This window comes from Macaca mulatta, chromosome 4, assembly GCF_049350105.2.
Source record: "Macaca mulatta isolate MMU2019108-1 chromosome 4, T2T-MMU8v2.0, whole genome shotgun sequence".
Classification (NCBI taxonomy): Eukaryota; Metazoa; Chordata; class Mammalia; order Primates; family Cercopithecidae; genus Macaca; species Macaca mulatta.
In genome coordinates this window covers 37,345,486-37,357,958 of record NC_133409.1, presented here as the reverse complement: position 1 = coordinate 37,357,958, position 12,473 = coordinate 37,345,486, and the positions used below count along the sequence as shown (strand labels likewise).

The 12,473-nt window shown below is 33.9% G+C and overlaps 1 protein-coding gene across 1 annotated transcript in view; it reads left to right on the top strand.

The window, feature by feature from the left end:
• MOXD1 (monooxygenase DBH like 1) overlaps nucleotides 1-12,473 on the top strand; it is a 103,346-nt gene that overhangs the window by 72,170 nt on the left and 18,703 nt on the right. The window contains 4 exon segments of the mRNA NM_001265792.1: nucleotides 3,600-3,766; nucleotides 4,829-5,020; nucleotides 7,026-7,085; nucleotides 12,285-12,427. Coding sequence (NP_001252721.1) covers nucleotides 3,600-3,766; nucleotides 4,829-5,020; nucleotides 7,026-7,085; nucleotides 12,285-12,427 — 562 coding nt within the window.

The window sequence follows — 12,473 nt, the reverse complement described above, 5'->3', positions numbered from 1 at the left end:
ACATGGTGTTTATGGAACATTTTCTTTCTAACTGCACATAAGAAAAAGATACCATTTATTATACTAAAAAGTGTAAGCATTTTGTTGTGTGGTAAGCAAATCATAGATATACTCATAAAGTACTTATGCAGTGACACCGTGTAATATGATATTGGAGTGAAGAAATGTAAGGATGTGCATTTGATTTCTGAAATCATTTGTATGATATTCCAAATCCCAACATTGGTAGATTTAACATGAAATTATCAACAGGAGTAATTCCAAGTTGTTATTTTGTATTGACTCATGCAATCTTTTAGCAAATACTGAGCTCCACCTATGTGCCAGATCTGTGCTTGAGGATATAATGTGTGTGAAAAACAGATGCTGCTCCCACCCTCATGGAAATTATAGCCCAGTGGGAAAGAGAAACAATCAAATGATCACAGCAATCATATGAAATTATATATGTGCCAATTGATCCAAAGGAGATACCTGACACTATGAGAGTATTTAATTAGTGACCTCATCCAGCCAGGGGTGTGTGGTGGTGAGGATGGGCTAGAAAGTCTTTGTTAAAGAATCAAACTGTTCATCTGGGTGACTGGAGATGCTGAAGGGTTAGGGTGCAGTGAAGAAAGATGCTGATGAACCTGCAGAGGAAGGCTGAAGCAGACCATCTAAGATCTTGTAGGGCCTGTTAAGGATTTTTACCCTGAAGACAATGAGAAGCAATTGAAGAGTTTGATACAGTGGAATCAAATATTGAGATCTGTATTTTGGAAAGAACACTCTGGCTGCTGCAGCATGAATAATAGATTTTGAAGAGAGCACACGTGGTATGATATTTGAAGAGTGATGTTTCTATAAAAGTAGGTGTTAAGCTATTCTATTTGTGAGCAAGCCAATGAAGTATCTTTTTCATACCCTAAAGTAATTAATAGGAAATAGTTTCTCTCTGAATTCACTTTAATTTCTACCCACCAATTATATCCCATACTCTGAACCATGAATCTATGATAAAGTTTAAAACTTTCATAAACCAAGCAAAATAACCTGTTAATAAATTCTAAAAGTTAGATTTTCCATGAAATTATATGTGACTATAAAACATAAAAATTGTCATCACAATAACAGTGGGATTAATTATTGAATATGTCTTACATTGCAACTTTTCTTTTAAAAATTTTTTACATTTTTGATTTTAAATTATTAATAGAATAAATATGTTATATAATGTATGATACTTCTCCAATTGGAAATTCCATGTGAACTACTTCTTCCTTTTAGTGTTTATTACAAAAGTAGAAGGTTTAATTTATTTGCCTTCTCTGTTGTCAATTAAGTTGACTTTATCATAGTTTCAATGTAAAAATGAAACATAAGCTTATTTTCCTAACAGGTTAATAGAGAACTCAGGATTTTTAGTACTTTCTATTTTTATTCATATACATAATTAGACCAAATTTTAGATTATAATAATTTTATTTTTATAAATATAGCATAATATAAATTTATGTTTCCAGAAAAGTTTTTTAATAATCATTTTATATTTGCTTAAGAAATTATTACTTTATTTACTAGATTATCTATTAATGGTCCAAACAGCTAATGCAACTAATGAACCTAACTATACTAAATGCAACTGAAATTTCTACTCATATTTTTTCCCTGTCAAGCTATTATAAGGAGGTAGGTCCCAAAAATATAAAACACAAAACAAAATTTTGCAAGATATGTCCAGAGAAAATTCTAAGGTCACTATAGATGTTCTACGTTATCATGCTCATTTGTATCTGCACTGATAATAGCACAAAAGGAGAATTGATTTTTATGATTTATTTGTTTAACAATTGATTGAAACCCTGGTAGATGTGTGACCACTATATGTGTGACTAGCTGCCATTTATTGAGCACCTCATTTGTGCCAAACACTGTTCTTAGAACTTCGTGTTCAAGCCACACATCACCGTTATGAGGTAGTAGTGCTATTATTATGGCCATTTTCCATACTGGAAAACTGAAGCACAAACAGTTTAGATAACTTCCTGTCTTCATCTGTTCTGTACTGCTGTAACAGAATAACACAGATTAGGTGGTTTATAATGAAGAGAAACTTATTCGTCACAGTTTTGGAAGCTGAGAAGTACAAGTACAAGGTACTGGCATCTGATGAGGGCTGTGTCATAACATGGCAGTAGGCTTCACATGGTGGAAGGGTAAAGAGAGCAAGATAGTACAAAGCCACTTCTGAAATAATGGCATTCATCGAATCGCAGGGGCAGAGCCCTCATGGCCTAGACACCTCTCAAAGGTCTCACCATTCGATACCATCACAATGGCCATTAAATTTTGACAGCATTCAAACGTACTTTTTGGAGGGGATAAACATTTAACCATAGCACTTGCCCAAGGTCACATAACTCATAGGCAGCAGAGCTGGGATTTGCATCCAGGTTGGTCAGCTCCAGAGTCAGTGTCCTTAATTGTCACATCACAGTGCTTCCTTGTGATGACCCTGAATATCTGAACAAGCTGGAGTCAACAAACACATAGTAAATTATTTTATGTTCACAATAACACACTCACGAAGCAGGAAAGGAAGCTTGGATTTTTTCCAAGGCTGTTAGGGAGGTTAAGAGGTAAGAATTTCCTGGGATAATTGTTGGAATACTTAATTTTAACAACTTATTATATCCTAAAACATTCAAAGTAATGGATATCTTCTAAATGTGTGTGTGTGTGTGTGTGTGTGTGTGTGTGTGTGTTCGTGACTGAGGGGTGTATAACATACAATGAGGAATATTTGATATAAAGACTTTGTGTTTAAAAATGATCGACTAGAAATAGATTAAGCTGATTGATTTAAATGAGACAAAAAAGGAACTGAGGGGAAGGAATCAATCTATTAGTTACTGCAGCAGGAAGTCAATTAATTTCCAAGTTAGTGAAATGAATTTATGAAATGTTTAGGGCTTATACTCTCCCTCCCTGTAATGAATATGTCATAACAACAAGTATGTCTTCTTCATCTCTCATCCCCACAGTGCCTAATGCAGTGCCATTTACATAATGGATTCTTAATGACTGTGTGTTGATTGAATGGCTGTTGAATGAAGAAGAAAATGGTGACAAACTTTAAAGAAATAAAGTGAATCTTTAGCAGTTTTCTTAATCAGCAGATGGTTTCTAAACTAAGGAGTTTTTACCTCAAAGTAAATGTTATCGAACTTCATCTTGAAACAATGTAAAACTTTTATTGAGTTATTTATTCTATATTCTAATGAATGACTTTAGAATCTTCATTCTGTCTTCATATTAGATAATTGGTGGAATATAACAGCCAGATAACTGAAACATTTCTCTTGTGGTATGCTGTGTGAGTCCACAAAGGTTGCAGGCAATATGGCTACTCATCTTTTAATTCTTGTTTATGCAACTGAATGTTGTCTGCCACTAATCTCTGCTTGTATCTCTTTCCCTCATGACAATTTATGGAAAATAAATAAACCTATTTCAACAGAATATGAAAACTTTAAAAAATTCAAACCAAGAATTTTCTTGGGAATGAAAACATTTTAAGAACTGAAACTCACTTTAATTATGTGCTTTTGTTCTAGGCTTAATAGATAATTCTGGACTGAGGTTATTTTATACCATGGATATAAGGAAATATGATGCTGGGGTAATTGAGGCTGGCCTCTGGGTGAGCCTCTTCCATACCATCCCTCCAGGGATGCCTGAGTTCCAGTCTGAGGGTCACTGTACTCTGGAGTGCCTAGAAGAGGTATGCAGCATCTGAGTCTGAGCTGCTCTCTGCAGATTCATCAATGCTCTTACAAACTATTGTGTGAAACATTCTGTGCATGTTTATTATTGATTCCTTTTTTGTTGACACACTGTGAAACCATTAATGCAATTTTAGTAGGACTTTTGACTGCTTTTTTAAGTCTTGAAGCTACAGGAGTAGAACTCTAAAGATAGAAATAGTTGGCAGGGTGTTTTCCTTCTTACTCCTACCTTTTTTGTTTGTTGCATGTTGCATGCTTTATATCATCTTTTACAATTTCGACTTTTGTGTAGTCTCTTTTTCCTTTCTCTAGTTTATCTTTTATCCATATTGATTTTTTCCATCATTTATTTTCATTTTTCTCTGCCTTATAGTTTCCTTCCCTTCCTTCACCAGAGAGCAAAAATAACTAATATAAAAAAAGACATTGAATAGGAGAAAAGTATAAGTATTTAGTAATGACAGTTTTCACTTAAAGTTTTTTAATGAAAATATTTCAGCATGGATCAGACTGTTTATGAATTATATGATATTGTGGTTCAGGACAGTATGGCAGACTGGCGAAGTGGAAAGATTATGCTCTTCCGAGTTATTTAGGCCACAGTTCATAATTCAAATTGCCATGACCTCTTTTACAAGCTGTAGGACCATGAGTGATTCACTTAATTCCATTGACCCACTTTCACTTTCTTATCTGCAAAAGTGGGAATAATATTCCTTTTAAGAATTTGGGTTTTCAGGTTACTAACATACTGGAATCTTTTTGCTAAGAGTGTTTACTGCCTCTTATCCTCCTAAAAGAAGGAAAAAGGAGGATAACATGTATAGATTGTCTGGGAGGCCCCTCATAGGCATCAGCTCCCCTCCTTTTCTCCCGGCATATGTTGCTTCACAAGGAGAACACTGAACAATCCGAGTTCAAAATGTTTGGCAGCTCAAGCATTCATTTAAATTGCTTTAGCTTTTCATCTCAGTTGTCCCTCCAAGTGTGTTTGAATGTGAACTGTCTGAACATGCATTTCTTTGGGCTAATCGGGTCTTCCTCGGTGTCCCCTGCAGGCTCTGGAAGCCGAAAAGCCAAGTGGAATTCATGTGTTTGCTGTTCTTCTCCATGCTCACCTGGCTGGCAGAGGCATCAGGCTGCGTCATTTTCGAAAAGGGAAGGAAATGAAATTACTTGCCTATGATGATGATTTTGACTTCAATTTCCAGGAGTTTCAGTATCTAAAGGAAGAGCAAACAATCTTACCAGTATGCTTGTTTTTGTTCTTTTTCATTGACTGTTATAAAAGTCATGAGACGTATTTGCTGAGATGTGCAAGGTTTCTACTAGTGAAATGAATTTTTCTTTGTATCTGTATTCTTAACACCACCCACTGTGGGTGTTGTACAACCCAGATAGAATGTGTTTGATCTGTTTTCCAAAATTGAAACTCATTTTTCTTATGATTCACAGGAGTAATTCAAGTTGCTGACTGAAAAACAACCCCAAACAAAAATCTCAGGTTCTGAGGACTAAACATTACTCTTTTTTTTATATTTGACATTCCAGTTAGTGATTCTTTGGGTTGCGATTCCTGCATCGGTAAAATCAGAGGTGTATTTATGCTACATTGACAAGATAGGATATTTTTAGAAGTTTCATTTCAGGAAGAAGGAATGTAAGGATAATTCTTTTATCTGATAAAGCTATTTGGATGTAGCTAATTAAACTTTGCTGTGTGATCAAGCTTGACACATATTTGAGGTTATGGTGAAGGAGAGAAGAGAATGAAGACTTTAAAAATGTTATAATACTTTGTTTTCTCAAATTTTTATTCCATGACCATCAAGTTTAATTGTAGTTTAATTTTCTCCCCTTATTTTACTTTTAAAAGTTAGATCCCTATACCATTTATTAAATGAGAGTAATGGCAATATCTTTTCTATGTGATGCTGGAGATAGGGTTTTTAGATGGGATGAACTGTCAAGGAGAAGACATGGCACAATAGGATATAAAAGGAAAGTTGGAAAAAAACGTAAGAAAGTGATAAAGAGGAAAGGGATCTTCTTTTTACAAATCCATAGCTTTGGATCTTAGAAATTCTTTGATACATCCTGAGAGTAGAAAGAAGAAGTTTAAGAAACAGTGATCTTGTCAAGGTTCTTAAGGACTGCACTCTATTTTATTATGATGTCTCCGGGGCTTTCCAAACAGTGTTATCTCAGAGCTTCCTAACTGCTGTACCATGATTATGGCTTAAGTGCGATGAGATACTAATCTCTGGGCCCTCTGAGTGGTGTTGCGGGCCCTCTGAGTGGTGTTGCAGGGAGGTCAAATTTAAGGGGGAAAGCCCAAAGATGGCAGTCTCAGGTCCATGAATAGCTTCATCTGCTTACCTTAAATGGGAGACATAAAAATGTTATCATTTTCCATGTGTATTGTTATGTACAAAAGGGTAGAAAACACTAGATCAATAAATTTCTATTAATTTTCCTCACAATTCAATTGTAAGGAAATAAAAGCTTGATTAGAGAGCTTTAAAGAAAATAATGTAAATGAAGAGGTGATCACAATATCTACTATCTATATCTAAGGTTTATTAAGTGTTCATTTGCTGCTAATGACTATGTGTTATGTCATTTAATCTCCTTGTAACAGCTGTGAAAAAAATAAGTACTTTTTTTTTTGTTTGTTTTTGAGATGGAGTCTCGCTCTATCACCCAGGCTGGAGTGCAGTGGTGCGATCTTGGCTCACTGCAACCTCCACCTCCAGGGTTCAAGCAATTCTCTGCCTCAGCCTCCTGAGGAGCTGGGATTATAGGTGCCCACCACCATGCCTGGCTAATTTTTGCATTTTTAGTAGAGATGGGGTTTCACCATCTTGGCCAGGCTGGTCTTGAACTCCTGACCTCATGATCCACCTGCCTTGGCCTCCCAAAGTGCTGGGATTACAGGCATGAGCCTCATCGCTGGGACCAAAAATAAGAACAATTTTTATCTTTAGGTTTTAGATGAACAAATTATGCCTGGGTTATACGTAGGTCATCCAGCTAGAATGTTGTGGAGTCTGGCTGAAACACCGAGAGTATTATTTGTTTGCTTGCTTGTTATATTAACAAACCTAGAATTAAACAGATCAGAGGTCTTCTGCTGAATCAAATTACTTGGTGCATCCATTCATACAGCAAATATTAACTGTTGAAGTACAAATATATTTGATAAATAAGCCAGCATAAAACTTCAATCTGAAAGCTTTTACTTTTATGTTTCAGGGAGATAACCTAATTACTGAATGTCGCTACAACACGAAAGATAGAGCTGAGATGACTTGGGTAAGAAAACTTTTATTATTAATAAAGTTCATTTATGGAGAAAAAGAAATAAACGATTTTAGAAGAAACAAGTAAAAACCATTTCCATTTGGAAAGAAAAGTTCTAAAAATCTTGAGCATCAAGTATCATAAAAGTGACATCAGAGATGTTTTAGCATTTTCTAAGACTTCAAATTAACTAATGATATTATAGTATTAAATAATATTTGGAGTATAATTTATTGATTCTTTCATTAAAAGCTATCCTTAGTCTTTTAATTTTTCTCATCTAATAGTTTTAAAAGAACTGTGGTCATTAATTGACTGTATGCTTGTGTCTGGCTTAGATAAATCCAGACCTCCAAAGGAAGAATGAATTTCATGACCTCTTGGCCTCTGACTCAAAGAGAAATCTGGTCCCAACAGATTTATTGGGGGAATTCCACCAAGCGTTCAAGAAATAGATAATTCATGTCTTACTCAATCTCTTTCAGGAACACAAAAAGAGGGAACACCTCCCACCAAGTCATAAAATGTAGTTAACATAACCTTTAAACTAAAACTTCACAAGGATAGTATAGAAGGGGCCAGTAGTATGCACCGTTGGAAATAACTTGGACAAGAGCTTGAAAAACCAAATCCTTTTTTATATACAAATCTAATGATAAGACCAACTTGAGTTTAGCTAAGGAATATAAAATGGATTTAAATTAGAAAATATATTAAAGCCTTCTACATGAAGATATGGAAGGAAAAAGACATATAATCACCTCAACAGAGGTAGAGAAAGCAGTCATAAAATTCAAGTTTATTGTTGACAGGGGAGACATTTAGCAAGCCTGAAATAGAAAGGAATTATCTTAACTAGGTAGAAGTTAGCTATGAAAAAGCTATAGCAAATATTAAATTAAATGAAATACCATAAGTGTTTTTGTCAAGTTAGGAAGAATATAAGAGTATTTGTTATCACTACTTGTATTCAACATTGTACTGGAAAAGAAACGAAAATGAGATATAAGGTTCAGAAAGGAAGAAGTGAACAAGCAAAACACGTTATTCACAGATATTGTAGTTTTCTGCATCAAACCCTCCTCCAAACTGATACTATCTAAAATTAATTGCATTTCAGTGTATAAGAAATTATCTCAAGAAAATACAATTTAAAATAAAAATTAAACAGAAATAAAATCTAACACTAGATGTGTTTGATCTCTGTAAAAAAAAAAGTATAAATCTTTATTGGGAAACATTAAAGAATTCCTAAAGACAGTAAGACATACTGTGTTCATGGATAGAAAGGCTCAGTAAAATAAAGAAAATACTTCTATTCAAATTGGCCCATAAATTTGATATTTTCTAGTAAAAACAAATCAGAGAAATTTTACAATTTGAGATTTTGGTATCCTAGCTAAGAAATCTTTACTGGACCAAGGCTGCAAATATTTTCATCTATTTTTATTTAGGTAAATATTTTGCTGTTTTAGCTTTTATGTGGAGCAAGTTGATTCTAAAATTTACACAGAAGAGCAAAATGTTAAAAATCGGCAAGACAAAACTAAAAAGAACAAAATAGAAAACAATCTACTAGATAAGAAGGCTTATTTTAAAGCTGGTGATTATTACAGTATGCTTTGAGTCCCAAGTTAGAAGACTTGGAACAGAAGAGGCATCTCAGAAACAGACCTACAAATTCTGCAGATGGAAACTTAGTTTATGACAGACATAGCACTTAGATAAATGGAAAAGGATAAACTTTTTATTAAAGGATGATGCTGGCACTATTGGATATCCCTGACATAAATAAAACTGAGTCTTAATTTTACAAAATGCATAACAATCAATGCCAGATGTATTAAATATTTAAATGTGAACAGTGAAAATTTAAAACCACTGGAAGAAAAAGTACTTGAACATGTCTTCATGACTTTGGAGTACTTAAGAATTTTTTAAGCAAAACATAAAAAGCACAAACTATGAATAAAAGATTAATGAATTTGACTACATCAAAGCTTTTGCTTACTAAAATAAAACACTATTAAGAAATTAAAAAGAGTTTTAAGCTGGGAAAAAATATTTGCAATACATAGATTAACAGGCCATTAGTATCCAGCTTATAAAACAAAGTCCACAAATCAGTAACAGAAGAGAAGTATACAATAAAATAGGATAAGACAAAAGCATTTCAAAGAAATAACAACCCATATAGGTAATATAAATATATGAAAAGATGCTCAATTTTGTTTAAAACCAAAATCATGCAAATGTAAACCAGAGTAAGATATTTTGAACTCACCGGTTTGGCAAAATTTAAAATAGCATTTCCATTGTGCTGAAACTGGAACACTTATATGTTGCTAGTAGTGATTTGAATTTGTAAAACCATCTTGGGTAAAAACATGGCATTATCTAGTAAAATTAGAGATTCATATATACTCTACTCAATTCCATTCCTATGTAGATTTAACCTTGGAATTACTTTTGCAGAATGCGTTTCAGGAGAGAAATATATAAGCTATTCATAGTTACATGTAATAATATAGGAATGAAAAAATTCTGGAAATATCTCAAATACCCATCAAAAGGAGAACAAATAAATATGGCATTATATAATGAAACAGTGTAAAGTCATGAAAACTAATGAATGAAAGCTGCCTATATTAACATGAATGTATCTGAAGAAGAAATAATGTTGATTGAAAAGAGTGAGCTTGTAGCAGAATATATATAGTGTGATATTATGTATGTAAAGTTCAAGAAAATTAAGCAGTATATTATTTGGGGATACAAACTTCAATATACTGAATGTAAAGTGTACTGAAAAGCAACAGAAAGAAAAAATATTAACATAGTAATCACCTTTGGTTGAAATGGGAAGAAGAGGGTTAGAAGCTGGACACACACGGAGTAGTCAAGATACTGGTGTTGGTTTTATTTTTTTCCCATGCCTTATTTATAATTTTTGTTGTTGAAATATTTTACTAAATATATAATAAATAAGTTATTATTGTAGTGAGTATTTTGGTGCACTGTCTTGATACCCTCTTCAGGGCCAACACAACCAAACCTCAGCCACTGGGAATATCAGATGACAATATGATAGTTAACAGGAGTGTACCTCAATGAAAATTCCCCTTGGTATTAGAGAATAACTCCTTAAAATTATACTTCTTACAGTAGGAGAGCCAGCAGTCAATGACTAGTTGATAAGAGGCTGCAAAGGCCCAGCTTTCTTTCTACAATTTGCTACAACTCTGAACAGCCATCCTAACTTAAGGATATATTAAATACAGCATTTACTGAGGCATCAGATGCAACTTCATTTGCAGATCAGCATCTCCCTTTGCCTAATCCTACCTTGCTCATCAAGTGCAAAATGTCATGTTTTTGCAATTAGTAAAATCATTGTATATTAGCCCCTACATTAATTTAGAATATAAACAGTATTAAATTTTTCACCTTTGTTTTTGAAAGTTGGATTTTGTTGGATACAGAATTCTTGGTTGGCAGTTGCTTTTTCCTTTGCAACACTTGTGAATATATAATTATAATATCTGTTACTTCCATCATTTATGATGAAATATCAGCTGTCAGCTGTATTCTTGTTCACCTATATGTGATGTGTCATTTTTCTCTTGCTGCTTTCAAGATTTTCTCTTATCTTTGGTTTTCAGCAGTATGACTGTGATGTGTCTAGGTATGGCTCTTTTTGTATTTACCTTTGGCTTTCGTTGAGCGTCTTGGGTCTGTAAGTTAATGTTTTTCATTAAATTGGAGATTATTTCAGGCATTATTCCTTTGAATATTTTTTCTACCTTTATGTCTTCTTCCTCTCATTCTAGAAGTCCAATTACATGTATTTAACATAAATGAAAACATATGTATATGTTAGACATAAATGCTAGAACATTTAATATTGTCCCATAGATCTCTGAAGTATTTTCACTTTTCTTTAGTCTTTTATCTCTCTATTATTTGAATAGGACAATTTTTATTGATTAATCTTCAAGTTCAGTGATATTTTCCTTGCTCATCTGAAACCTGCTGTTGAGCTCATCCTGTGAAGTTTTTATTTCGTTTTGGTACCTCTCAGCTATAGAATTTCTATTTTTAAAAATGTTTTTCTTTCCTGATTTCATTCCTTCTCTGTTCACTCATTTTTTTTTTTTTTTTTTTTTTTTTTTTTTTTTTTTGTTTGAGACGGAGTCTCACGCTGTTACCCAGGCTGGAGTGCAGTGGCGCGATCTCGGCTCACTGCAAGCTCCGCCTCCTGGGTTCACGCCATTCTCCTGCCTCAGCCTCCTGAGTAGCTGGGACTACAGGCGCCCGCCACCGCGCCCGGCTAATTTTTTGTATTTTTTTTAGTAGAGACGGGGTTTCACTGTGGTCTCGATCTCCTGACCTTGTGATCCGCCCGCCTCGGCCTCCCAAAGTGCTGGGATTACAGGCTTGAGCCACCGCGCCCGGCCCTGTTCACTCATTTTTAAGATATTTGCCTTTAATTACTTGAGCATGTTTTTCTTTAACTCTTTGAACACTTTTTAAAACAGCTTTATTGAACATATTTTTTTATCTGTTTTCAAGTCATCGTGTGATAAATCCAGCATCTCAATCTTACAATCCATTTCTACTGACTTTTCTCCATTGAATATAGACAATAATTTCCTGTTTCTTTTCCCACTTAATAATTTTTGGTTGAAATTAGACATATTAGATAATATGTTGTAGTAACTCTGGATTCTGTTCTTTTGAGGGTCTTTAATCTTTTTCCAAATTTTAATAGATAATCAACTACCTGGATTCAAAACATGAAATCTTTCTCCCCTGTGGTATGCAGCTGCTAATGTTTATACACATGAAGACAAGATTCTAGAAAATTCAATTAAATCAGAAAAATGTCCTGAAAAAATTCCTGATTGATTGGTATTATGCTAACTAAACATCCTTATGATTCTCTGAAATGTTCACTGTGTTGAAAAGTTTACATCCCATCAGCAGAATTTATTAGGTTATTTAAGAAAGGCAAATTTTAAAAGTGGAAATAATTCTATTAATTTTTAATTGTATCACTACCTTTTTAAAAAGCCAGTTTTTTTACTTTTCAGCTTTAAGGTTTATTAAATTTTAATACTGGAAGGAACTGTATGACATTGATGACTTGTGTACTTTAAATGTCAAAGTTGGTAGACCACATACTTTGCTAAATAAACTCTCTGTTTTTAGGGAGGACTAAGCACCAGGAGTGAAATGTGTCTCTCATACCTTCTTTATTACCCAAGAATCAATCTTACTCGATGTGCAAGTATTCCAGACATTATGGAACAACTTCAGTTCATTGGTGTTAAGGAGATCTACAGACCAGTCACGTAAGTAGTAAATGTATTTCATGACGGGGTAATGTATTTCAGAGGA